The sequence below is a fragment of the Cavia porcellus genome, unplaced genomic scaffold, assembly GCF_034190915.1.
Source record: "Cavia porcellus strain 051 isolate PalLab524CR breed Dunkin Hartley unplaced genomic scaffold, mCavPor4.1 scaffold_22, whole genome shotgun sequence".
Lineage (NCBI taxonomy): Eukaryota > Metazoa > Chordata > Mammalia > Rodentia > Caviidae > Cavia > Cavia porcellus.
The window spans coordinates 43,840,697-43,868,549 of record NW_026947505.1 but is presented as its reverse complement, the minus strand read 5'-3'; the positions used below and the strand labels follow the sequence as shown (position 1 = coordinate 43,868,549).

Sequence of the window (27,853 nt, the reverse complement as noted above, 5' to 3'; positions counted from 1 at the left end):
TCGGGCTTCCAAGAGTCAGAATATGAATAATCAACTCAAGATTGTTTCTCCACCCCTCTCCGCCCCTCTCCACCCCGACCACCTCCCTGAAACCTTCACCTCCTGTTCTGGGCAAGTCCTATTATATTTCTACAGGAAGAAGCATGGCCTTCCCTAGCAGCTGCAATAATTGTGCTCCTATTGTGATGAAGACCTCCTCCTGGCCGCCCCCCTACAAGTGGCCATTGTGAGTGGAGAGTCAGTGATTATACGCTTGGCCTGATGCTTTGGAGGACCCAGCTGCCTAAGTGCTGACACACGAGCATGCAGAAGGCCAGGGAGGGGGCTGGAGAAGGTGGAGAGAGAGGTAGGGGAACCCACGTCTGTGAAAGGGGACTGTGCCATGCCAGGCCTTTTGCATAAGTCAAGCCCAGAACAAATGGGGCTTTATCAGGCCCCAGTGATGAGGGGTCTCATCTCTCTTTGAAGTGGAGCTGAGCATGGGGCCTAGCAGCTTTTCCTCCCTTGGACCAAGCAAACATCCTTCTTTTGATATGCTACATGCTCATTATCTCTGCCCCATTTAATGATTTTTGATTGAAGGCTGGCGGCTGGGATGCTGAGAATCTTTAGAGAGGCTCCATGCAGCCAAGCCTGTAAGAAAGGCTTTCCTTGTGTCCGGGCCTAAATTTGGAATTTCTTAACAGTGTGCGCTTGTTCTTAGAGACAGATAAGGGCTGAGCGTGAAATTCTTAATTAAGCAATAAATAGAGAGTGGGGTGTCAGCAGATGTAGCCAGTAGCCATGGCAACAGGAATCACATGGGCAAGAGAGATGAGACTAGATGGAGGCCTCGGGCCTGGGCCTGACTGACAGCTGAAGAATCCTACAAAGCTTGTAAACCAGATTAATTAGCTGACTAATTATTTCATAGCGCTAATGTAACTAAAAAATAAAAATAGTTCACCATGAACTGAAACATCCCTGGAAAAAAACAGCAGGGAAACAGGCACCGGGGAACCAGCTCCGTAAGGCAGAGACGGGAGCTGCCAATGAGTCAAACTGCATGAACAGAAAAATGGGCTCGCTAAATTTGACGCCTAACTTACAGACATAAACATGCACTATTTCTACAATCATACCCATTCCCAAGGTCAGTGTTCCAGTTGAGAGAGGCCACTCCCAATATTGCTCCTGTTAGGTCCTAATCCAAAACGCTGTAGCGCACAACAACTTCACTTGTGGTTTCCTTTGAAAGTAGCTCCTTGGGTGACATTTTCAATGGTTTTAGAAAGGCAACCCCAACCAATCTGCTGATACCTTTTAAATGAGTGAAGTTGTCTTATTCTATGGATAATAAGTTCTTAAATGATATTATACTTCAGTTATGGCAACAATTCCCCTTGTTATCACTTGATCATGGACCACAAGTATCTTTCAAAATCTAATTTAAAAAAAAAAGAAACTTTTAGAAACGTTATCACATGTATACTGAAATCAAGATACAAACATTGTTAATCTTCTGGGGAAAATAAAAACTCTGGAGAAATATTCTATTGGAGAAATGCTTTAGTACAGTAACATGGCATGCTGATCACTCTTTAATACATGTGAGTGTTTTGTACCACATTTCCAAGAGACAAGTAAATATTCTTAACCTCGTTGTATAAATGAAACTATTGAGGCATGGAGCAATTATAATGCCTAGCCCTAGGTAAAGCAGTCAGCCAGCCTCTGATTAAAACCCTAAGCCCCGAGCACTGGTCATGAGCTTTCCAAAAACCCAGCACTCCATAAAGACATTTGCTGAACAAAGGCAAAACTTGCCTTGGTGGAAAAGAGAAATGTAAGGGTCAAAACATATATGTGCGGTTTCTTTTCTTTTTTGTCACTGGGGATCTCTGAGAAGTTTTCTTCCCTGCCTACCACACACCCCCCACTCACTCATCCTTTTCAGTTAGTGATCAATGATTGTTTAGTGGGCAGCACACTCTAGTGGAGGGATACACGGCCAGGAGCTAGAATGCCTGGGTCCTTATCTCTTCCATTCTCATCTGGGTCTAAATTAGTCAGGTATCTTAAATCACACAGGAAGCAGTCAACTGGAAGAAGTGCAGATAATTGTAATTAAAAAAAAAAAGTCTTCCTATCCTGAGGGATGTGGTAACCTTACTAACAGTATAAAGATGGTCCACTTAGAAGTGGTCAAAAAGTGAATGAAACACTGCCAACTGTCAGTGAAGCAGCACTCCGAGTGAAACAGCAGCTGGACAAAAGAGCAGCACACTCCAGAACATAATTTGGTACATAATTTTGTGCACCTGAAAGAAGTTTCCCTGTAATCCAACCAAATTTCTACATATACAGCTTTCACTGTGTCTTGTCAATCCAGCATATATGTAATGTCTTCAGCAGTGTTTTCTTCTTCTTAAATGTGTTTTATGTAATTTATCCCAATTCTAATACTATAAGTCATGGAATTTGAAATATATGGTTAAGTCAAGGTTACAAATCAGTATGTCAACCAGTATGTGAAATTCTGTTTCTCGGTGCTTTGTTAAGGTTCCGGCTGCAGTAACTATCTCACAGTCATTATGGCATTTGAGAATGCAAGCAGACATACAGAAAGCACAGTATCGGAACCACCATCTTCCCATAGATATTGTGAACTTTACACAAAGGATCTCCACAATTATGACTAAATCTACATAGTCCAATGTGGCTGTGTCAGGTTCCCATGGAAAAGCAGATGATCCTCAGTTTCTCCCATCCTCATTTACCTCTGGGCCAGCCCAGAAATGGCAGTAGAAGTGACTGAGTCACTCATCTGCTCCAGTACTCAGAGCATTCAGGAGGCATCATTAACCATACAAGCCTCTGCTAAGAATCCTCCTCAAGGAAGAAGGGTCTCCAACCTCCAACCTCCAGCCTTCAATCAGCCTCCTCTTGCTTGCTGTTCCTTTTCCAAATCTTATTCAAAGTTTGAGACAACAGATTATGTAATGCAAAGAATCTTTTAAAACTAATACAAGCTTTCTACCTCGTAAAAATGTAAAATAAAAATACTCACTTATAACATATATATGCACATATACACTTACAAATGTATAGCTATAAATAAATGCACACAAACACAGTTTTCTACACAAAAGTGCATTTGGACCATAAATGTGTGTATTAATTTAATTAAGAATTCTGTCAAAGGATAAAATGTCTGTGTAGCTGCATTGTTTGATGTCTTTGTTTCCTAAATGTTTATCTTACATGGTGGTATTTGAATTGGCTTACAGTTCATGAATAAAATCTGACTAATGAGTAAGGATTTTTTAGAAGTATACTAATAGAGAGTGATTAAAACAAAAACAACTTCTAGACTATATAACAAACAAATACTCATAAAGTTAATGGCCACTATTTGCTGTACCTAATGGCTGTATTTGTCTCTGGTGGTAATCAATCTCAACAATCTCTGTCCATCCTGAGTTTTCATGGTTTTGTCTTACATTTGTGAATGTGTCCAATTAGAAATAAAACACGAGTGGTATATTTCAATGCAAAGAAAATATATGACATTGAATTTGGCAAAAACTTAAAAACATCAAGAAAGCACTAGATTCTTCTGTCCAGCAATATTAAATTCAGTTGTCAGGCCTCAACTGTAGGTCAGAGCCAGTTACCATATAGTCAGCACAAGTGAAAGAGTCAAGGAACTCAGGATGGTGTCCCAGATCCACAAGTCCTCAGACCAAGTCTGATTTGTGGCAGGGACTGGATCCTGCCATGATGATACAGTTCCCTGAATTTGGTGAGGCTGTATAAGATTAACTTTTAACAAAATTATCACTCTAGACAGTCATCTTGTCTCTTTCTTACAGGACACTATAGGCAGTGATCTCACAGTGAGCTGATGTGATTGGTTCTAGAAGTGACCAGCACTGACATCAGAATGGGGAAAGAACATGAGACAGACTCCAGGAAGTCAAAAAAAGAGGACAGTCCTGATACCAGAAATGTGATTCTGTTAAAGATATACAAAAAGGTAAGGAAATCCTTTTACCCTGTTCCCCAAAAGAAGATTCCAGTAATCCTGACCTAAAACAGACACAGCACATGGCAGTCCACCCTTTGCCATCTCTCCTCCTAACCTCAGGTCCCTTTCTACGATCCCCTTCTCACCTTCCACGTACACTTCAGCCTGCTGGTGTCTATGGTCACAGTCAGCCTTGCTGTCCTTATATATATTCACTTGTTGACTACAGGCACAGCACTGCCCTAAGGCAGATTAGAGGTACTAATACATTGATATGTATGAAGTGTTGCTTTGGACTAGGTGTTCAGATAAGAGTTTTAAAAGTTATCCTTTATGTGATTCTCTGTCCTTTGAGATAGATTCCTTTAGCCTCCCATTTTGCATAAGAAGGAGCTAAGTCTTAAAAGAAAAAGCCTGTTTAGTATCCTCAGCCTGGTAAGTCTTGGCACTGGGGTTTAAACCCACATGGTCTGACTTCAGAGCCCACTTGCTTAATTACAACACAAGCTATTACTTTCAATCCCTCACTTCATAGCTCTGTGCCTAGTACAAGAATAAATGGTGGCTCCTGATTTTTTTTTTTTTTTTGTCCTTAACATTCATACCTCATTGGAAACTTACCTAGATAGGTGAGTTGCCTTGATTGGCTGTTGAAAAACCAGTCACAGCCTTGATCTTGAGCAGGTAAGGGAAGAGACAAAAGAGATCGTCCCACTCGACTCCCACATCTCATGAGGATACGAGGGGAAGGTGGCAAGTTTGTGTGCACAACCAGGAGGTAACTTCCAGGAGAAAAGTTGTCAAATGTTGCTGAGTACTTCAAGAACAAGGGGGAAAAATCATAATAATGCTCATTCAGTGAGGAATCCCCACCACCACCACCAAAGATCTAAAGAACAAAGGTGAAGTATTTCAGAAATAGGATAGCACAAAAATAAACTGTACTTTGCTTGTAGGAAATTAGCCTACCCAATTTAGTAGCTAGAGCTATAAATAATCAAATATGTAAGCTGATAGAAACCACGAAGTTCTTTTTGCTTATCAACCTTAACTGACAAAGCAGAAAACAAAGGCTGGACTAGTGAACTGACTTGTCTCAGGCCAGACAGCAAGAGGAGCTGGGTAGGGTCTGGAAGCCCTTTCTGAGAGGAGGATGGTGCATTTGTGCCATTCAGAGCTCCCACTGCTGGAGCAGCTGCGGCTCCCATGGACTCACTTAAGAGCCGAGGATACTAAGGAAGGAGGGGTTCACTAATTTTCCCCATATCAAAAAGCAGGAGAGTGCTGAGCCAGGACATATATCCAAGGTGTCCATCCCCAGAGTGACATCGTGCTCCCTACACTTTCTGAAAACTCCCATAATGTTCTCTTCGGAACCACAGAAGAGGAAACAGAGGCATATGTCCTTTCTGAGAGCCAGTGAAAAGATCAGAGTTTCTACCCTGGATTTCTCATAACTATAGTACACCAGGCAGCTTCCATCTTCCTAAGATGTGTTCTTAGGCCTGCTTGGGAGAAAGTGCATGAGATAGGAGAAGGACCTGCGTTAGGAAAAAGCTTCAGGAAATTTGTTGGGTCTCTCTCTTTCCCTCTCCCTCTCCTCTCCCTGTCTCTCTCCCTCTCCTCCTCTGTCTTTCTCTTTTCAGAAAAAGTGAACCCAGTTTCAACACAGCTCTTCCTCCTCCCACTTGGGAGCCCCCTGACTGTCAACCCCAACCCGCCTTGGGGCTCTTGCACTTTGTGTGCAAGTTGATCTTTTCCCACAAGGTGGCAGTGTGAAATGTATGAATGTCTCAGGATACTTTCTTCAGCTACAAACACGTAACTGAGGAAAGTTGTTTTTAAGCCTGTAATTCTAAAACCTTGAGTTCTAGAGAATTCTTAGAAATTATTTCCAATTGAATTCGTAAATTTAATATTTCAAATTTAACTGTTCCACATTCAAGATGGGATTTGGATCAACTAAATCTCATTCGGGGCATATTCATCTAGCAAAACATGCTACTGCCATTTATCAGCATCAGCTGAAGCTAATATATGCAAACATAACTACAAAGAAGGAAAGTAAGATCCCTTATTGGGAATGGGACATGCCAATGAATGGAATTCTAGAGTTACCTGCAAAGATTTGTTGATACAAGGATCCGCAAATCTCAGTGAGTAAGTCTCTTGATCCAAGAGCACAGCCATCCAGCCATAACAGTTAGACAACGTGTCATGGACGTAATTGACAGTGGTTGTCTTATTTCTACTATCAGTGATGATTAAATCACAAAAAACATCAGGAGCACTTGTTCTAGGATGATTTAAAAAGAAAAACATGAGGTTCCAAGGTTATTTGCCCATTCAAAGCCTAATGCATTTCTGTTTCATCAATTGTAGTCACCTGCTCTTTCCTATAAATCTTAGGCTCATTGTCTATGTATCTATGGTAGGATTCACAATCACTGTGCTGGTTAAAACATCCCATGGGAAAGTTAATATAGGATCCCTCATATGTAACACTGAAGGTAGAATATTCAGATTTAAAGATACTAATAAATATCATCTTAGTTCATGTAGACAATTAATTTAACAAAGAAATACAGATGGTGAAAATTTGTCATATACCAAGTTGACCATCAGCAGAAAACATGCTATTTTTAGTAATCAGATATTCGCATATGGAGCAATGGTAGATGCCTAGGACCCAACATGCTTAGACTCTTACATACCCTACTCCCAATGCCCAGCAGACTCAGGAGTCCTCTCTATAGGGTAGAATGCAGCAGTGAGCTGACTCCTGTCCTATGGCCAGGGTTCACTGCTACTATAGCATTTCTGTTTCCTGGAGTTTATGTTTTAAAAAGTAGACTATGATCCTTAAGTTAGATTTTTTTTCTCCTGCCTCTCTGGTATCCCTGCACTGGCTCAGGTCTCTACACACAAAGGCACTCAGCTCAAGTTTATATGACTGAAGCATGCATAAAGGCATATTCCAAAAGCACCCAGGGCCATCTTCCCAATTTATATAAAAGCTTTCAAAACCTACATTTTAACAAATTGAGGCAATATATGGCAGAAGCAATATATGTTTGTAAATGCCATGAAGTAGAACTAGAAAAATAGGCTCCAAGACTCTTCAAATTGTTCTCCCCATCCCAGAAAGTGACTTCAAAGACTTCATTAAATTGTATATTTAGTCACATGCTAAAACTCTGAAAATGAGTCAAAGTGGACCTAAAAACTAAAGTAACAGTTTAGAAAACTCAAAATAGTCTTTCTCCCTTCAGTTTAGATTTCAAGAAAATGTTTCACTAACATTTTGCTGTAGGCAGATGAATAAACTGTCAAAGTAGAGGGAAATTGGAAGAAGTGGGACATGCATGGCCGATCTCTAATCCGGTGGCAGATTATGCAAAAGAATAAAAATATTTCCAGCCCATTTCTCCCTGGGTTGCCCAGGGTGGCTATGAGCGCCTGGGATTAAACTGTTCTTCTGCCCCAGCCCACTGTGCAGCCGGCAATGCAGGGCTGCGTCATCATGCCCGCATAACAAGGAAATTCAGAACTTCATACACTTTGGCAAATTAGAGATAAATGGGTATAAACTGGAAATTAAGATCTGCACATGCTAGTGTGTGTGAACATAGACAAATCACCACTCTGTGTAAGATTTGATACCTTTTCTTTCTTCTGCTCTTTCTTTGCCTTTGTTTCCTCTTTCTTTCTTTCTTTCTTTCTTTCTTTCTTTCTTTCTTTCTTTCTTTCTTTTCTTCCTTTCTTCCTTTCTTCTCTTTTTATGTATAGTACTGGGGATTGAACCTAGGGACTTCACACTGAGCTACATCCCTAGCACCATTTTGATTTTTATTTTGAGACAAGGTCTCACTAAGTTGCTAATTTGCCTAGTCTAAGCTGAATCTCGAAATGCACCTGCCTTAGCCTCTCAGGGTTCAAGGATTTCAGCAGTGGGCCATCACAGCCTGTGGGTCTCCTTTCATTTAAAATGGAGACAATGAAAGCTCATACAGCAACAGTAAAACGTTGAGAGATCATTCACATGAAGCAGGCAGTAGCCATCACCAAGCCCAACATCATCTACCTCTAGTTAACAAAGTACCTAAGAGGCACAAGATTTGTTGTTCCTTACTACTTGTTAGAACGCCTAGAAGTTTAGCCATGATATTTGATCATTTAAAAATATATCCAAAAATTTTCATGTCATGGAGTACTGACTCTGGCAATGTAGCACTTCTAGTGAGATTAATGAGTTAATGAGTTTGTTTCATCTGTTAACAAAATACAGAAATAAAAATACTTGGGACATTTGGAAGTAAAGGTACGATTATATAGCATTAACTGAATCTTTAGAAATCTTGGAGATAAAAATTTCTTGCTGGGCTTGCGATGGTTAGAGTTTATATCCTCCACTTACATCACAATTTAATTTGGAACTACTTTATATTCCTTAATTTGTACTCCAAGAATCACAGTGGATGTTAAGGTCACTGTTCTAACTTCCAATCCATTCCATGATTTCCCTCCATACCATTTCATCTTGTCTCTAATCCTACTGACAACTGTTCACATCCTCACCATCCTATTTGTAGAATTTAATTTAAAATTATAAATTTTAGAAAGCATTTAGGATGTTAAATTTTCTATCTTCATTCCTAGCTATTTGTATTTAGTCATCCTGACACATTCCCTGATTGAAACAATGATTCCCAAAAGACTATCCAGCACTATTTGCACTACCATATTACAAAAACAAACTTCTGGGAAATAAATGTAAAACAAATGTAGTGAAAAGAGATAAATTGCAACTAAGAAATATGTAAGAGGTAGAAATTTTACTGCAGTAGGTGTATCTTGGTATTTAGGGTAGGACACTTCAGAGTCCAGAAAATGATTCTGTGTGTTTCAGATTATGTAAGAGTCTCCTTACATCATTCTCAGTGATATATGGAGTCAAATAGTGAATCAGAAGACCTAGATTCAAGAGAGATTAACTGATAAATCAGAATTTCCAATTAGTGGTTTACACAAAGAAATGAAGTGTCCTTTCATATCATGAGTCAGATTTCCTATAAACTTCCTAATAAAGGAGATAACCATTTGATCATGAATTATCAGAGTTTGACATAGTTAACTCCACATCTGTAGAATATTTGCCAATATGTAAGTATCTAGTAGACACAAAACCTCTTTGGAGTATGTGCAAACTATATGCTCTAGTAGTAGGTTCTAATTCAGGGAGTGCTAAGATTTCCTTAGAAATTCATATTTCTTCTATCCTAATAAAATGTTATCAATTAAATCACTTTACAAATAGTTACTTTTTTTGTATATACAATGATACATTATCATTGGTCCCTGCTCCCTAAAGGCACCCCTGGTGTGCTATCTCAGTGTTTGAGAACTTTGGCATCACTGGTTTCAGGTATCATTTTGCCTTACAACATCCTGATCGTCTTTTGGATAGGTTGCATGGAGTTGCGACTGTCTGGAGTGTTGTTGAGACTGAAGTTTTCTATCATTTGGCAGGTGGGAGCAGATGGTGAACTCCAATTCCAGTTAAACTTAATGATCAATAGGCCCTTATTTTTCTGGGTCTGGTGCTGCCCCTTGCTCAGCCAGTTCTGACTCCAAGTGCAGAAGGACCTGTTGAGCTACTCTATCCACATGGTGTAGCAGATCTCATCTTGAAAGATGTATTTTTTCACACCAATTCCAAGTTTCTGAAGGCCCTTAAAGACATGCTCCTTTCTTTGAATACTGTCACACCACTATCTGGTATCATTAACGAACTTATTCTTGTCTTGTCTTTGGGATCTTTCTTCTGGTATTCTTCTCTTTCCAAATGGCATCCAATAATGTGCCTCAGCCTCTTAGTCAACCAGAGTCTGGTCACAGCAATTTTGATCCTAAATTACCCTTTGTCTCTTCCCTTCATGGCTGGCCCACTCTCCCAGATTCCTGATCCCATCAAGACACCCTTATCCTTTTCAAGCCAGGTTTGCTCAGGATTCAGTTTCCCAGGTAATCATGTGCAGTACTAGCTTTCTAGAGTGCAAGTCAAAAAGGAAGTTTCCAAACATACCTTCATCACAGCTAGTGGTAGGAAAGACCACATGGTGCACTCTAAAAAGCAAATCAAAATGTAAAAGACCCATATCCCAGCAGGCGAGATGCCTTGCATTGACCATTTCTAGGGGCCAAAACTTCAAAATCAGATCAGCTCTCAGCCTTTTAGGCCAAATGCCAACATCGATAGTAGTGGGCTCCTATGCAAAGCACCAAAAGAACATCACGAGTCAAAGAACACCATGAAGACAATTCACCAACCATAATTACTACAATTTTCCCTGTGCCCTAAATAGCCACCAATTTCCCTGTGCCCTAAATAGCCACCAATCTCCCTCTCTTTACTGTTAATGAAGCAAAGGAGCACAAAAGTATTTCTAATTTGGAGGAGCCAAGGGAGTCTGCATGGGCCATTAGCAGCAGAGAGCTTCATTACTATGGGAAGAAGCCTCTCCCTGAACTTCTCATGGCTTTATGTGCAAGAAATCAGGAGGCAACCAGTCCATTTTAAAAGTTAACCCTTCCTTCTGCTTCAGCAACAGCTTCTGCAACATACAATCAAAAAGACAAAAGGACTGAAAGCCTTGTGTGTTGTTTTTACTTCTCTGGAGTTTCTCTTGGAGTTTGTTCATTTTTTTATAAATGACAGAATCTCTTTTTAATTAAGGTGTATGTTCCATTAAAATATAATACTAGCTCTTGATAGAATGTCCCAACCAAAGTATCAACTGACTGTACCAGCCACTTAAACAGTTATGTAATTTAGTGCCCACGTACTGTGTAGAACTGTTGAATGTATACTGCCCACAAAGGATTTGTTAGGTAATCTGCAATATCAATGAGAACAAATATTAACTCCCTGGTTTCTTTTTACCATTAGTGTACTTTTCCTGAGGGTCCATATCTCTGTGTATTAACAAAAACACCGAGCTGAGCTCTAAATGCTCTTGATTCTGAACAATTGGGAAATAAGCCTTATATAATTACAAATCTGCTAAGCAATACACATCATAATAGCTAGCTTCAAGTAGGGCTGGCTGCAAGCAACTTCTGGATATTTGTGCTTGCTGTTGTCAGTCTCATCTTTGAATAAAAAGGACAAAGTTAAAATTTTGAGCATAGCCAACAAAATCCTGGCATAGCAGCCTTTGAAAATGCACTGAGCTCAATCCCTCTCATTATCCTGTCTGCTGTGCTGCCACCATCCAGGAAAATGCAATGCCCATCAATTTTCTGTATTTAACCTTATTGACTCAGTATTCTTCTGAGTAAAGTACTAAGCCTAAGATAGAAATGAAATAAATCACAGTGCTAAGTATTTTCTGAAGTTTTAATAAGCCTTAAAATATCATACAAACTAGAATGTAGGCAGAGTCAGATTATATGATGACTAGTGCTGTGTTTCTGGTGGGAACATCTATCTGTCCTCTTTGATCTTTCCAAAGTGTATTTCTACCTTCGTTTAGAGTTGGTTAACACAGTGATTTACTGTAAAGGGCCCAAGAATCATCCTGGAAGCTCCTCTGCAGTAGCATCTACTTATGTGCCATCCCATTAGGATATGACATGATGTCTGTCTTATTCTCTAAAGGAAAGCAACAGCTACCCACTGTCCAGCTTGAGGTGATCTTTCAGCACGGTAGCATTGCTCCACTCTACCTGCTGAGTTCAGCTACAAAGGGTGCCCCGGATCAGCACAGCATCACCACTGGAGCTTGGCATCCAGAAGGTAGGAAACTGCTTGTCAGGGACACTGAAAATCAATTGTGGAAGGTGGAAGAATGGACTAAGAATCCTGTTTTCCCTTTAACATGGATTACCCCTGGTGCTGGGGTGCAGCTAACTGACAGCTCACCAGAACCTGACTTCACGCATTCTCAATATCATGTTCGAAAAGGTTGCTTAAACTTACATCCATTACAAAACTATGCAAATGCTATAAACTAGGGCTTTGTATTCTGGAAAACTAGTTGTCAAACATTTACTGACATAACGTTACACTCTTTATAATTCATGAATTGAATAATCTTATAATAATCTTGTTGATAATAATCTTTAATTTGAGCTTCATTATGATCCTTTAGGCCAGTTTATATTTTTCTTCCACAATTTCTGCCACTAAGAAAGGATGATCGCCTTTGAATTTTCCTGTCTCATTGAGTTCTTTTTTCTTTTTTCCTTTTTTCTCTTTTTTTTAAGAACTGAAAAAATACCATTAGTAATGCTGTACCCTTTTATCCCTAGGAAGGAGAGTTAGGTGACTATTAGACAAGAAGCTAGGCCAAAATTTCCATTTGAACTCTACTTTACTTTTGCATTCACAGAGGCAGGGGGTGCCTTATGCTTTGAACACTGACACATTAAGAGCAGTTACGTAGGTAAAAACTGAACACAAGCACTACAGGAGAGGATATTAAGCAAGGTCTAAGAATCAAGGTGATCAACAAGAACATTAACCTTTTCTTTTCTAGAAATAGGAAGAAAGAAACAGTAACTATGTGGCACATTGAATGAAAGCCTGGGACCTGAAGGCTCCAGATATTATGACTATCTGGGAAATTTTGCTGGGTTAGCATCATGTCATACGATCATTGGAAATTATTTCCCTGTTTTGAAGAATTGGATTAAGTTCCATTTGAGTAAATTTAATTCCTTGGCCAGACCTTTGATTCTCAGAAACATAAAATCTATAATATTTTATTATGTTAGTAATATATTTATATCTTGTTTGTAAATAACAAATGGAATATAGTGATTTTTAAGGCAGCATTTACTATGCACCTGGCATTGATCTGGTGAGATACCCAATTTACTGATGTGAGAACTGAAGCAAAAAGAGGTAAAATAATTTGTCTGAAGGAATATGCATAGGAAGTAGAGGAACCATGACCTGTACCCGTACATGATTCAGAACACTTCCATTTTTCAAAATTTTGAAAAATAATTGCAGACATAATGTATATGTCCTGATTATATTTTTTGTTCAAAACACAAAAATTCAGAAGGATTGGTGGACCAACCTACAGCATGTGGCAAGCTTCTCATTTTCCCCACACTCAATCAGGTTAATAATTGAAAGGTAAAAATTAAGGTCTGATTTGTAGATTTGAAGTAAGTCTACCACAACTAAAAAAGATACAGCATGTGCTACAGCAAAAACCATACTTTCTCAGATAAAAATTATGAAACTGCATTCCCATTCTCACCATAACAAGAAGACAAGCAAGAAAACAATGCAAATTTAAGCAAACTACTGATTGAGTAGTGCTGGGGCAAGGACTCAGAGAAGGAATCTGCAGTTAAAATAAATCCTTTAATCAGCTGATAATTCCAGAAAGGGAAAAGCCCCAAAAACATTATGAAGGGACATGGAGTGTCAAAGGCTTCTAGCAATTTTAGAAATAAAACTGGCGGTAACATTTTAATTCCTGAGTTTTCTGCACAAGAATCGAAGGTCGTTGACACCTCTGTGGGAACATGCTCTAAGAGATACAGATTGTGATAACAATGAAGGGAGATGGGGGAGAGTCCATACTTTCTTATTTATATTAACCTGTGCACTAATTTTGAATAACTGTGTTCTATGTGATATTGGCACCACAAGACGAGCCACAATTCTCACCCTCCTACAAGTGTAAGAACATTATTCAAATAGTTTAATTACTTTTTCTTACTAGGTTTTTCATACACTGTCAGTATTTCCTAGAAATACGATAGATAATTTATACTTACATACATTTTAATTTGGAATAGCCACAATCAAGAAATCAGTACATATTTATTTCTACAGTACTGGACAGTATAAATTCTAAGGACAGTCAGATAAACAGGTCTATGGTGCAGTAAAGCAGGACGAACAGGAAGAAAAAATTGGGATGGATCGATGAATACTAACTGATGTGAAAATAACCCGGGTTGCCAGGACAGTATATATGACTTGAGAAGCAAAGAAAAAACTCTAGAACCCCAACAAGTACCAGTATTTAAAGAACAAAAGGGAACCTAATGAGAGAGCTAGAAAATATCTGTTGATAGCATTTTCCAATGTTTAAACTTTTAAAAACATTATTACAAATGAGGATCCACTGTCATTAATCTCTCTAATTTCACACATTCTTCCTGCTTTCTGAAGCAGCTCTGAAAGTCCTCTTTAGACAAAACTGTGCTGTTTTGACTTAGTTATGTGGCTATGGCTGCCACAGTGTCCTAAAATGACTCAAAATGTGTAGTTTTCATGGCATTCTGACTTTGGGAAACAATCAGAAGCTGCCTGGCACCAGGACTGGTGAACAAGGTGGATGAGGATGTACCGTAATATTTTTATGACCCTGACTTTACCTTGGATGACACTTAGTATCAACATTTGCCATTTTTTAATGACACTTTATATAGACATTCATGAAAGGGTACTTCTAGAACTGCTTCCAGAACTGCTGAAGAGGCCAGGGTGAATGGGAATGTGTGCTCCAGGGAAGAGGGACTATGGGAAAGGGGGATTATTGACACTTTTTAAATTTGAATATTCACTGTGTATTTTCATCACTCCTGTATCTATTTAGGTTTTGAGAGGCATGGTAGTATCTGAGGACTCTAGGGTTAATTTTCTTAAAGGAGCTGCTAATTACATATCACCACCTTTGCCTCTTTTAGGAGGTGAAAATCCTGAGTTTGGAGGAAATGGTAGCTGTGAAGGAAGCACTGTCCAGAATACTGTGACTCTTGCAGAAAGCATGCTTTAGAACTGATAGGAGAGATAACAACATAAGCAGCACTCAGCTGTCCTTTTAACAAAGCAAACTTGACTAACGTGCGGTGGCAGTTTGTTCTTCACTCAAAATCAAATATTACAGCCACTTTCAAATATTTATGTGCCTCTGCCAACCCATTTGGTAGAACCACAACCATGGAAACCACATATATCGGTACCCATCAGATTTAAACAAGGCAGTGAGGTGCGAGAAGGAAAGGTTTCTAATATCAAAATGGACCAAAATGGAGCCATATCAAAATGGCTCTAACAAGGAAGAAATCACTCTCCAAGCACTTGGAGTTTAGCACATGGGGCAACAGGACACCCTTGTTTCTATAGCTACATAAAGCCTCAATCCCTGCCCTCTGGGGACCTCTTACTGAGAAAGAGGGGAACAGCTAAAAGTGAAGACAGCAGGGCACTTATGCCATGTTGGATCTCCATCAACGTGCAACCCCAAAAGATCACGATGTGGAGCTTTGTAAATCAACTCTTAGGGTGCTTGCTCCAGGGCAAATAGCACAACAAATTAATCCTTTCTTCATGAAATGCAGCAAAGTTTGCATCTACACTGAATTCAAATTGCTCATTAGTGCTGACATGTTCCTAATGAGGTTATAACGCTCTGGGACAAGGATCAAGCCACTGAGCACAAATAGCTAAGGATAGAATCATAAAATGGTAAAATTAGAAGGACCTCAGAGCAGAGCCACTCCAACTTTAGTATGAATCACCTGGCCATTCTGATTCAGGACATCCGAGGTCCAGCCCGAGACTCTGAGTTTCTCAGGAGCTCTATGGCCATGCTGAGGCAAGCAGTTCATGGATTGCCCTTTGAAGGGCAAGACCTCAGAGCTCATATAAGCCAATGGCCTTATCCTAAAAGGAAGAACACAAGAGCCAAGAGACATAACTGGAAACATCCTGAGACCTTTCCAGAACTAATTTGAGACAGTTGCATGTTTGTCCATAGACCTGCAAATAAAACTAAAAAGTATAAATAGATATGCAGGAAGTAGGGTGACTAATTATCCTTGTTTTTATGGTACTAAAGAGGTTTTCAGGTCATGGAGTTTTCCATTCTAAAACTGGAAATACCCAGAAAAACCTAGATGAATTTCTTCAGCCTACTCGGAGTTCTTTGAATCTATTTAGAATGTAGCATCAGGGTTATGATCAGTCTCTGTGTAGATCATGGTCTGCAGCCAAGTCAGCCACCTATGCATCCTTCTTTGAAGATCTCAAGGTGAAGATGCTCAGAGATGACTGAGACACTCAAAAACCTCTGCCCTACACTGGCAGAGACCTTTCTAGGAAGTCTTAAAGGCATAAAACAGGAGTATAGCAAATTCATAAGGAGAATCATGCAAGTATGTAATTTCCTTTTAACTGTACCTAGATTTCAATTTGCTTCATTTAAGAAAACTATTTGCCTTATTTAAGAAAATGCATATAAGAAATAAATCACTAGCTTTCATAAAGCCCAGAACATTCATTAATATCATCTTTGTTAAAAGCGATAAAATGCCATTAAAGTACTAGGCTATTCCCCTGAGAATGAAGAAAAGGTCACGTTCTATATAACCTAGGTTAGAAATGAAAATGTATCCCTCCATTATGGTTATTTTATTCACTAAAATCTAGCCTATTAATATCAGAATAATAAACAATTCAGAAATAAAAAATGAAAAATGTTTGGACTATTCGACGCTAACATAGTGTTGTTGAACCCTCCAAAGCAGAATAAAATACTGATTCCACATGCATTCAAAATACAGAATTAGTAGAATCTTGACCACAAAATTTTCCCTCTCTATAGTTTGCCTATTCAAATAAGATGCCAACACAATCTGATTGAATTAGTGACTTAATATTCATGGAGTTAGGACACTTAAAACAAAGTGTGGCTAAATATATACAATGCATTTGAAATAGGTAAAAGAAAGACTCCTAGACACTCAGCAGTCATTACCTGGAAATTAAAAAGGGCAGAAGCAATCCTATTATGCATTATAAACAGCCCAGCTGCTGACTTAATGGCTGTTTGAGTAGCATAACCACAGAGTCCTTGCTCCAATATTAATAGGAAAAGTATTGTACAAATCCAATAGTTCATGAAATTAACAAGGAAAATGAACTCAAGTGAAGCAACTTGGCAAGTAATAGGAGGCACCAACAATTGCTTCCCTGGAGCATACTGAGCACTAAGAAAGAGCTTGAATAAAGGCTATGTATATAAATGAGAATAAACATTATTGAAAATTTTTAAATAATACTTTTAAATATATTTTAAATTCTTTGTTGGTTGCAAATATTTTAAAGAATGAGTCATTATCTCAAAGTGTCAGAAGTCATGGACTACAAGAGATCAGGTCCAGTTATATTGGCAGCTGCCATTTGAATCAGCCCAAAACTGCCATGAACTCAAGACTTCATAGTTAGCTATTCACATTTCACTTTGATAGAACTAAATATCTTAAATTATCAGAAAACAATCTCCTTCCTACAATCCTCAATAGTCTGAATGATACATACATGCTCATTGGCAAGCTAAAATATCCAGTTAATTCTACTTACAACCCAATGGACATACGATGAAAGAGAACACCTTCCCCACAGACACTGCCTTGGACAATCTGACTGAAGTTTGCATTGACCGAACAAGAATCTGGAAGGGTTTCCATAGAAGCAAGAATATGACTTTTATCTTTCCCAGACAGAGATCCATCCAAGTCTTTTAAAATTGCCGCATGAGGAAATGGAAATGCTACTAAGTTTGGAGAGTTTATAAACTTCAAATGGTTTGTCTTCACAGTAAATCCACCTATAAGTTAGAAAACAGAAAAATACTTAACCAAAGATGGAAGACAACAATCACAAAGGCAAATTCAATTCACTGAAGTCCTTGAATACTTTTAACTTGCAAGTTTATTCAGTATTAAATTTCACCACTCATTCATACAAAAAAACAAACAAAACATACCATGAATGTTCATTAAAAGCTAGGTTGCGCATGACACAGATCCAGGGTGAACCAAGAACCACACTGGCCAAACTATCGTGTAGTCTCTACTCTCGGGCAATGATTTGTACCAGGGGTGGTTTTGTCTTTAAGAGAACGTTTGGAACTATCTGGAATCACTTCTGGCTGTCACTAGTGGGAAGGTGTTGGCAGTGCTACTGTCAGGTAGAGCTGAGGACTCTGCTAAATTTCCTACAGTATTACCAACCTTCAATCAGTCATTTGTGTAAACAGTAATAATGCCATTTGCAAGTATTAGCTCTAGTGTATACTCCTTGATATCTTCTCTAACACCAACACCATGAATCTTCACTTCTGCTAGTTTGGTTTTTGTTGTTGTTTTGTTTTGTTTTTTGAAGATTGTGTTGTCAGGTAACTGTTTAAAGTATAAGTGTAAGTTCGTAAGTATATGTGTTATTGATATGATTAGACTCACCATTGATTAATGGAAGATAAAAGATGGAAAGACTAGAGTGTAACACCTCTTGTGCTTAGTATTATTAGTAAATAAATGCTCTCTGTTTAAGTTTTCCATGAGACCAGAGGGTCTCACACTTGGTACTATTGGTATTTTGTTTCAGGAAGTTTTATCTTGCATAGGCAGCCCTGTTCATTTTAGGAAGTTTAACAATACCCTTGGGCTGTACCTGCTAGTTGACAGTAGTGCATGCTGGAACTCAAATCTTGTGTGAAAGACTCCAAATTCTACCTCTTGTAAGTTATACAGCTCACCTAACAGCCACAGCTGCCTACTTTCCTCTATGTTTCAATCATGCTAGACTTCTTCATGATACCCCAACATAACTTGCTCTTCTGAATCTCTGTTTCTGGCATATGCTATTTCTAATTCAGAAACTCTTCCCTCCTTCCACTTGAAAACTTCTGTTTACCTCTCAGATCTCTGCTCAAGAGGTACCTCTATGAAATTCGACCTCACCTTTCCATGGTCCCTTCACTGACCACCAGCCATTCTCTGGTTCTCTAGGGCTGTTCTCAATATTCTCTATTTCAGTGATGGGCTTAGATATTTATTTTTGTGCTTAAGATAGGAATTGTGTACTTTCTGGTTCCTTAACAGAGACTAGAATAGACAGTTTTTAAGCAAATGAAGGGATGGTTTGGCCAAAGTGATCCAGTAAGAAGGGATTAATGCTCATAACGAACAAAGTGGGTTTTTTTTTCAGTTTCTTATGAATGATACGAAATAGTAAGCTACTAAAGAATTGAAGAAATATGATTTGCCTTGAGGCATTTTTTATTCCTATTATTGTTTTTACAATCTTAAACTCAGATGTCAACCCACATGAAAACAGTCTTTGGTTTTGCCTACTTGGGGAAAAGGGAGTGAAAACTTGCTGATTATTCATTTAATTAAAAAAACAAACAATTATCTAAATTGGTGATTCAAACCACAAGAGCATATTTACTTGAATTACTTGGGTTTGCTTCTTAGCATGATTGGATCAACTAGATTGCTTCTGCCTTTTTCACCTTGGCCTGTGAGTCCTCTGAGGTATGGCTTGCCACTTCTGACATGTGTTTAACAACTATACGAGAATTCCTATGGCTCGCTTTGTGAATATATTAATCCCTGTGCTGTTGAAAACAGTATTTGTGTTCAAGTATCCATCCATTCAACTCCATTTACCCATTTTATCCCTGAACTGCCTGTTAGGCAATAGGTTGTCTGTTATATCCAAGTAATAAAATAATAACAAGGGAGATGTGAGCTCTGATTTTATGAAGCTCAGAGTTTAGCAAGACATCACAACACAATGACAGAATGTGGCAGCCACCAGGACAAGCAGAGGACAGGAATTGCAGAAACCACACTGAGAATATTTGCTTCCACTAGGGTTTGTTTAGAAAATCTGAACAGTAACTCCTTACATATAACCTTGTAACTGAAGGAAATATTGGCACACACACACACACACACACACACACACACACACACACACACTGTGTATCATATTCATTTGAATACTGGTCTTATTTACCATCTGTCCCCTCTATTCAAACTCACCCTGTCCTCGGGAACAGCCCGAACAGGTTCTAATGGCCACACAGTTGATGACATCAAAATTAACAAAGGTTGTGTTAGAAATCATCAGTTCTGATCTTTTGGGAGTCTTAATCCCAGCTGACATACATAATCTTTCTTGTGACTTTAAAAAAAAAATAATAAAAGTTAGCCACTTGAAATATAGTTCATAATATACAAATAAAAATGAATAAAAAACTCAACAGACTAAACTGATATATAACAACAGTCTTACATCCAGACTATGAAAAAAATCCATAAATTTTATAGTTAAAAAAAAGATAACTCAATTTAAAACAAATGTAGTAAAAAAAAAAAAAAAAAAAGTTAAAATGCATGTCCCTAAAGAAAATACATGGATGGCAAGTGAACATATGAAAAAATGTTTAGCATGGTATGCATTAAAGAAATGCATGCTAAGATCATAATAGTACAATAGTACTTACCTATTAGAAAGCTAAATAAAAATAACAGTAATAGAAAATACTGATAGGAATGAGGAATCAAAAAAATTCATACTTTGCTGATAGTGTGCAAAAAGGGACAGCCACTATGGAGAAGAGTTCGTTGGTTTCTTACAGTGTTCTACACACTTTTCTCAAATGACCAGCAGTGCAGGTATTTACCACAGAGAAATGAAAACATACATTCATTTTTTAAAAATCTTACATGAATGGTCATAACAATTGCATTTGTAATTACCAAACCTGAATACCTCGAATACCTGTCAGCAAGGAAGGAAATGCATAAACAGTGTTACACTTATACAGTAGACTACTACTCAGAAACAATGGAAACAAAATACATATTGCAACAAGGCAGATGAATTTCCAAACACATTTGAGAAACCATTCCCATACTGCAGGGTTCCATTTATATAACCGTTGAAAAGGCATAAAGTTATGGAGACAGGGAGCAGATTCATGATGGCCTAGAGGTAGAAGGGACAAAAGGAGGTAGCCGCAGACTCAGGGAGCACTGGGGGTGATACAATTGTTCTTTTTGTTTTTTTTCTTTAGTACATGATGATTGGATCTGCTAAAGGGTTGTACGTAACACATCTCAATTCTCTTCCTCTTTCCTTCTACCCCCTTTCATTTTTCCAGCATCAGATTCATTTATCTTAGAAGACCATATAAAATTAATTATATAAATGCAAGTTGAAAACCAAAATAGTAGACCAAAGAACATGTAAAATATGTAAGATAATTGTCCTAAGTCAAGGTACACTTTTAGATACATTGTCCATGCTGAATTCTGTATTATAGTATCTTTTTTTCTCTGACTCTGTCTCTGTCTCTTTCTCACCTTTTTCTAATTATCTGTCTTTTATATATTGCTATATATATTGAGCTTTTTCGTAGAAGAGAAACCATAAAATATTTAAGTTTTTGTGTTGGAGTTACTTCATTTACACTGTGGTCTCCAGGAGCAACCATTGTCCTAAAAATTGCTCAAATTTATCCTTCCTTATGGTAGAGTAAAATACTGCATTGGGTACAAATATCACATTTTCTTCTTTTCATTCATCTGTTGATGTAATATAGGCTGTTTCCAAGATCTGGCTACTACGCGTGTGCTGCTGTACATGTGGGTATGCACACATCACTGTGGTATGATGTCTTTAACTTTTTGGGAAGTTTCCTAGATGGGGAATAACAGGGTGCAATGGAATTTCTATTTCTAGTCTCTTGGGGGAATTTCCATACTGATTTCCATAGCGGTCCTATCAGCTTACATTTCTAACTGTGGAGAAGAGTTCCTTCCTCCCCACAACTTCACCAGCATCTGTTATTGGTTGATTTCTTGATGGCAGCTATTCTTTCTAGAGTTAGATGGACTCTTGTTGTTTGAATTCGGAGTTTCCAAGTGGCCAAAGATGTTGAATATTTTTTCACATATTTATTAGAAATTTGTAAATTGTTTTGTCTGAGAAGTAGCTATTCATTTCATATGCCCGTTGCTTAATTCAGTTTTTAAATTTGGGAGGTCTAATTTTTTCAATTGTCAATATATTCTAGATATTAGTCTCTTGTCTGCAGAGGAGTCAGGGGACAAATTTTTTTCCCATTCTGCAGGTTGTCTGTTCACTCTGTTGGTGGTTTCCTTTGCTGCACAGAAATTCTTTAATCCGATGTGATCCCATTTGTTGATTCTTGGTATTATTTTCCTATGTAACTAGGGTTTTGTTCAGCAAGTCTTTGTCCATATGTATGTCTTCAGGAGTATTATATATTTTGCCTTCCAGCAGATTAAGCATTTCTGTACTAATTGTTCTGCATTGTTTTTTGGGGGGGAGTTGTTGTTTTGGGTTTTTTTGTTGTTGTTTTGAGGTTTTTTTGGTGCCAGGGATCAAACTCAGGACCTCACATTTGCCAAGCAGGCACTTACGCCAGTGAGCTAAACACCCGGCCCCTGTTCTGTACTGTAGTGATGGTAGTGGTGGTTGCACAAATTTACACATTTTAAAATGTCAAAAATAGAACACTGGAAAAGTCATTTTGCTATATTTAGTAGAGGAAATGTGAACTTTAATTCTATACCTAAAACAAAGGAAACAAAAATTGTTTTTCTAATACTTTCCATAAAAACCCAACAAACTCTGTTACTTTAAGTTGTAAGTGCTTCACTGTTCTATTGTTAAAACAGTTCCTTATTTAAGGATCACTTCCAAAAAGCCTCCAACATGAAAAAGTGATTCAAAAAATAAAATTAATTTAGAAATCAGAAAAAAATCAAAACACTAGGAAATTCAAAGAAATGAGTAGACTATGTCCATTGAAGAAAACCTAAAAACTATTTTTAAAAAAGAAAAAGAAAAACTCAATAGAAAAATTGAGCAAATATCTTAAAATGTATAAAAAAGAAAAAAGATGGAAAATCAGAGTTTAAAAAGATTAGGAAGGTAATTCAAGAGATCCAATATCCAAATAACAATATTTTAAATAAAACAGAAAAATACAGAAGATATTACTTTCAAATAAATAATTGAACAAAATTTCCTAAAAGTAAAAGATAAAATTTTTCAGACTGAAAAGTCCCACCACATACCTAACACAGTGGTTATCAAGGTATATAGAAATTGCAAAAAATGAGAGAGAATGATTGGGATTAAAAAAAATAAAAAGCTCCTAGAGAGGATAAAGTAAAAGTTAACATGTAAAACTGCCAGAATTAAATTATCTTATAACTATTTGTTCTCAAGACTAGATGCTAGAAAACAAAAGACTATTACCTCCAAAATTTAAGACAAACAATTCCAACCTAATATTCTGTAACCAATAGCATATCAGAAAGGGGGTTCACATGTTTGGCCCAAAACTTTCACATTCAAAGATTTGCGTTTTTCCAGGGAGTTACTATGGGGTATACTCTTTAAAAAATTAGAAATTGAACCAGAGGAAAACAAGACATTAGAAACGGAGGGGGATTGTAATACTAGTATGGAATGAAGGAAATCTCCAGTATGTTGGTGCAGATAGGTTCCAGGAAAATCCACAATACAGTTTGCTCATAGTCTGCTGTGTAGGTGTAAACCCTCTAGATTGTTGGTTGCATTATGCACTGAAGATGAAGAGATAACATACAACCACTAATTTTATAGCTTTCTGTATTTTCAACAGAGACAAACACTAAGAGACATACAGTAGAATGCTTATAAAAGAGAGCCAGCAATGTCTCTCAATAGTAACAGTTATCAAAATCAGGAGTGCAGCCATAAAATTAAATGCTATATAATGACTGGAATTTTAAATTGCTGCAAAATACAAAGATACAAGTGAATTTCATGTATTTAATATTGTGCCGAAGAAGCCAGGTGAAATAGAATATGTTCTATGATTCCATTTATATGCAGTTCAAAAAAAAAAAAAAAAAGAAGAGAAAAAAGGAAAGGAAAAAGAAAAAGAAATTCTCTATGAATAAGAGTCTGAATAATTTTGCAAGGGATTTGGGGAAAGAGCTAGGAACCATCAAGGGCATGCAAGCCTCTCCAAGCAACTGGTAAATTTCTATGTATTCAGCCAGGTGACATTATGATTTGGATCTAAAATGTCCCTCCAAAGTCTCACACATTCAGATGTCACTTACGTGGGAAATAATCAGATCTATGCAATTAAAGGTGGGGCCTGGTTGGCAAATTACTGGGGGTGTAACCCAAAAGACTGTGTTCTTGTCCCCAGCTCTTCCCTTCTGGCCCCTCTCTCTGCTTCCTGAAGGCTCGGAGTTGAGCACCTTTCCGCATCCATGCCCTTTTGTCATATCATTTTTGCTTGGAGCCAACCAATTGTGGAATGAATCCTTTGAAACTGTGAGCAAAAATAAACTGCAGATGTCAGGTATTTTGTCCCAGCTATAGAAGGTGATTAGTACATGAAGTTCAAGTGAATCTTTGTCAACAGCAATCTAAATAATGCTGCTTCTTAGTCTGGGGACGTGAGAGTAGGGCTGGGAATTAGAAGGTGCTTGAGAGGCCTTCTGAGGAACTGATTAACATTTTACTTCTTGATCCACATGGAACACACATGGTTGGTTTGCTTTATACAGATACATTGAGTTCTCCCCTTATGACTTGTACACTTCCTCAATAAAATGCTGTATTTCCATAAATGTTTACTTTAAAGATTAGAACAAATAGAGCTAAAATGACATAGAAATGAGAGGGTAAAGAATGAAATTAAAGCGGAAGAAAATATCTGAATTGTTCAGGGAAAGTTCACCAATACTACAGTAATATAAGCTCCATTAGGACAAATAACATTATTAAAAATTTAGAGCAAATAACTAAAATAATCATAGCAGAATGAAAAACTTTGAGATGAGAACCTATAAAAAAATAAAGCAGTACAAGACTAAGTCAGAAAAATACAAAAAGAAACAAACAAAATGGTTTACAAACACAAACCACAACATAAGATGGTAGAAAATTTGCAAATATTGTGAAAGACACCAGCATGTGGATGGTAATTGAAACTACAGAAGAAAATGATATTTCTTCCAGATACAAGTATATTGAGAAGAGAAAGGTTCTCTACAACAGGATTTAGAGAAATAAAAGTTAAGAGTTCTAAGTGGAAGAAGACAAATACCCAGGAGACACTGGAAAGTAATCCTTAGAGAAAAAAGGAGGAAGAAAAAGGCAGTCCTATCAGCACCTACTTGAATAAGATGTTTTGAAAATAGTATCATCTGCTCAAGTTAATTATAACAGCAACAGAGGCACAGTTACCCTACAGATTATTTAAGGGTTTCTGGGTGTGAAAAGAAATGCCAATTAGAATGCTAGGGCAACAGGTATAAACAAACTGCTGAACCAAAGATGTATAATGATGCTACAGTGTATTTATTTTTCATGTGCATTCAAATTAGTCTTCCAATATGACATAAAGGTAATATTATTAGGTGTGAAGATAACAATGCATACTTACACAACCATGCTTAAGGAAAAAACTCCCGTCTAATGCATATCCGTGCTTATAGCAACAGAACTCATGATAGCTAGATCTTGGACGTACCTTTTATCTATATCAACAGATGAATAGATAAAGTGGCATTTACAAAGAGCTGAGTACCGCTCTCCTGTAACGATGAACTTGAGTCATGTGTAGGAAAATGGATGCACTTTGAGTCCATTTTGTTAAGTGAAATAAATCAGACATATAAGTTTAAATGTCACATGGTATCTCTTATATAAGAAATCCAAAATGTAAACAAAGAGCAAAATAAATGATGGGTAATAAGAAGTGGAGAAATAGATCTTTCTCAAATGAAAAAGGGATTAAAAATGGATTGAGAGGGAAGGGGAGACAGAATGAAAAAGGAATCAAGATGTGTTATGTACATGTACTAACTACATAAGGAATATTAACATTATTACTATTAACATGTTCTAATAACATTTTTAAATTTTTATTAATAGATTAACATTCTACTTGATCTAAACACACAGTTGATCTGCTTCATAAAATATATTGAGCTCTCCCCTTGTGACTTATGCACTTCCCCCATGGGAATAAATTAATAAAAGCAATTAGTTAATTAACTAATGATACATTAATTAAATATATTTAATAAATTAGTTAAAACAATTATTTCTGATGGTAATATCTTCTGGAAGGTACGTGTGTTTGAGGGTATGACCCCTTAAGCAATTTTATGCTACAAATGTGAGTGGGACATCTATAGATGGAAAGGACTATAGATTTTTCCTTTGAAAATTCTCAGTTCCCAAAAGACCATCAGGCATAAAATACAGAAGCTAAAATCACAGGACCAAAGTCACAGAGAGGTCCAGCACCCTCATTTTTTTTAAATCACTGGTAACTGGCAATAAGAGAACTCAAAAGTAAAGCTGAGAAGTGTGTTAATTAAAGATTAGTAGCTACGATTCATGTTTGTTTTAATCCTAGGATTTCTCAGAGCCATTAAAATGCTTTTATACTTTTAAAATGAGTTTTGTTGTGAATATTTGAGGTGTATGTGGAATGTGTGGGTAGTAGAATAGCAGTGATACACCTCAAACTTATTTTTGTGATGAGGACCTAACATCCACTAATATAACAAAATTCACTAGTAAAATACAATTGTGTTAGCTACAGTTCTCGTCTACATAGATTTCTAGACTTCTAATTTCAAATAACAGAAACATTGTGGTAAACATCATAGCATAAGTGTAATTAACCAAATAATTCCATTTTCCTAGACATTCTTCAGTCTAGCTCTAGCCTTCCATGGAAAAGACTTCAGAGAATATTGTGCAGGCACTAATTAATGTCCACTACAAAGCCATTTTCTACATGCAGTGTGGAGTATTTGGTCAGAAATTGGTCGTAGCTGCCCAATACTAGTCATGATTCTCAAGCTATTGTTTGACTTACAAGTGATGCCCTTTACCTGTAAATTCAATTCTAAATAAATCACATTCTAGCAACATTTAGGTCTGAAACTGTATAGTTTTATGATTTAGGCAACTAACCAGTATCAAGGCTTCTCTACAAAGCTGTTTGACACATTCTATAAGGACACTCCTGTCCTGTACTTACTGAGAGTTTAAAGGGTCCCCAGCTGTAACACATTCCTCTTGAATCACACCCTGGGGGGTGTGATTATTTTTAATTGTCTCAAGATAAGGATCCTTTGTCATAATTTAGATCTTAATTTATGTCACTTTCTCATTAATTATGATGTATATTTAACATCAATTATGATGCTGCAGTGTTAATTTACCAGGACAGTCAGTTACCCAGTTTGATGAACATTGTGTTTTCAGTATCTACTCTAAGACTCCATCTGGGAAATGTAAGCCTTAGATATATCAGCACTTCAGAATCTAAATCTAGGTGCCAACCTCTAGTGAAAATGTGCAATATGAAAAGAAAAATTAACTATCAGGGTGATAATCTTTTCAGAGGAAAAAGATCAATCAGGTATTTACCCCTCAAAAGGGTAGCTAAGAAGAAATCTGAGGAAAACTGAGGGCCAAATATAGAACATGTAGCTTAATAGTAAATCATTTTAAAGTCTTAATATTTTTTGATCTGTAAGTATTAAATAATCTCTAATGGAAGTACAAGAGTCAACAATTATTAAATTTCAATTGGAATAAACTGAAAAGACTATTCTTTCCATGACTACAGAAATATTGCAAGCCACGGTCATCAACGTTTTTTTATTTTTTGGTATTTTTGAGGCAGGGTCTCACTACGTGCTTCAGGCTGGCTTTAGGTTCACTTTGTAGCCCAAGCTGGTCTCAACCTCACAATGATCCTCCTACCTCAGCCTCCAGAGTGCTAGGATTATAGCCATGTGTAGCAAATCATCAATGATTTTTATAACCATGTGATTATTAATATTCATGTTATTATTTTACTTTTTTTGAAGTATTGATACCACACACTAGGCCATGAGCATGGGATGTGAATGTTCTACCACTGAGCTACATTCCACCCTTTCACATTATTC

At 37.4% G+C, this 27,853-nt stretch overlaps 1 protein-coding gene and 1 long non-coding RNA gene across 4 annotated transcripts in view; one reads left to right on the top strand and one right to left on the bottom strand.

The window, feature by feature from the left end:
* The window catches only part of Pkhd1 (PKHD1 ciliary IPT domain containing fibrocystin/polyductin), a 472,244-nt gene that overhangs the window by 243,306 nt on the left and 201,085 nt on the right, over window positions 1-27,853 (bottom strand). For all 3 annotated transcript variants that reach the window (XM_063233114.1, XM_063233116.1, XM_063233115.1), the window contains 4 exons: window positions 19,877-20,018; window positions 17,406-17,652; window positions 6,128-6,305; window positions 4,631-4,826 (listed from right to left, as the gene is read on the bottom strand). In XM_063233114.1, coding sequence (XP_063089184.1) covers window positions 4,631-4,826; window positions 6,128-6,305; window positions 17,406-17,652; window positions 19,877-20,018 — 763 coding nt within the window. The remainder of the gene's footprint in view (window positions 1-4,630; window positions 4,827-6,127; window positions 6,306-17,405; window positions 17,653-19,876; window positions 20,019-27,853) is intronic.
* LOC134472117 (uncharacterized) overlaps window positions 3,935-27,853 on the top strand; it is a 51,097-nt gene continuing 27,178 nt past the window's right edge. Inside the window, exons 1-2 of the long non-coding RNA XR_010041980.1 lie at window positions 3,935-4,018; window positions 11,670-11,807. This is a non-coding gene — a long non-coding RNA (uncharacterized LOC134472117). The remainder of the gene's footprint in view (window positions 4,019-11,669; window positions 11,808-27,853) is intronic.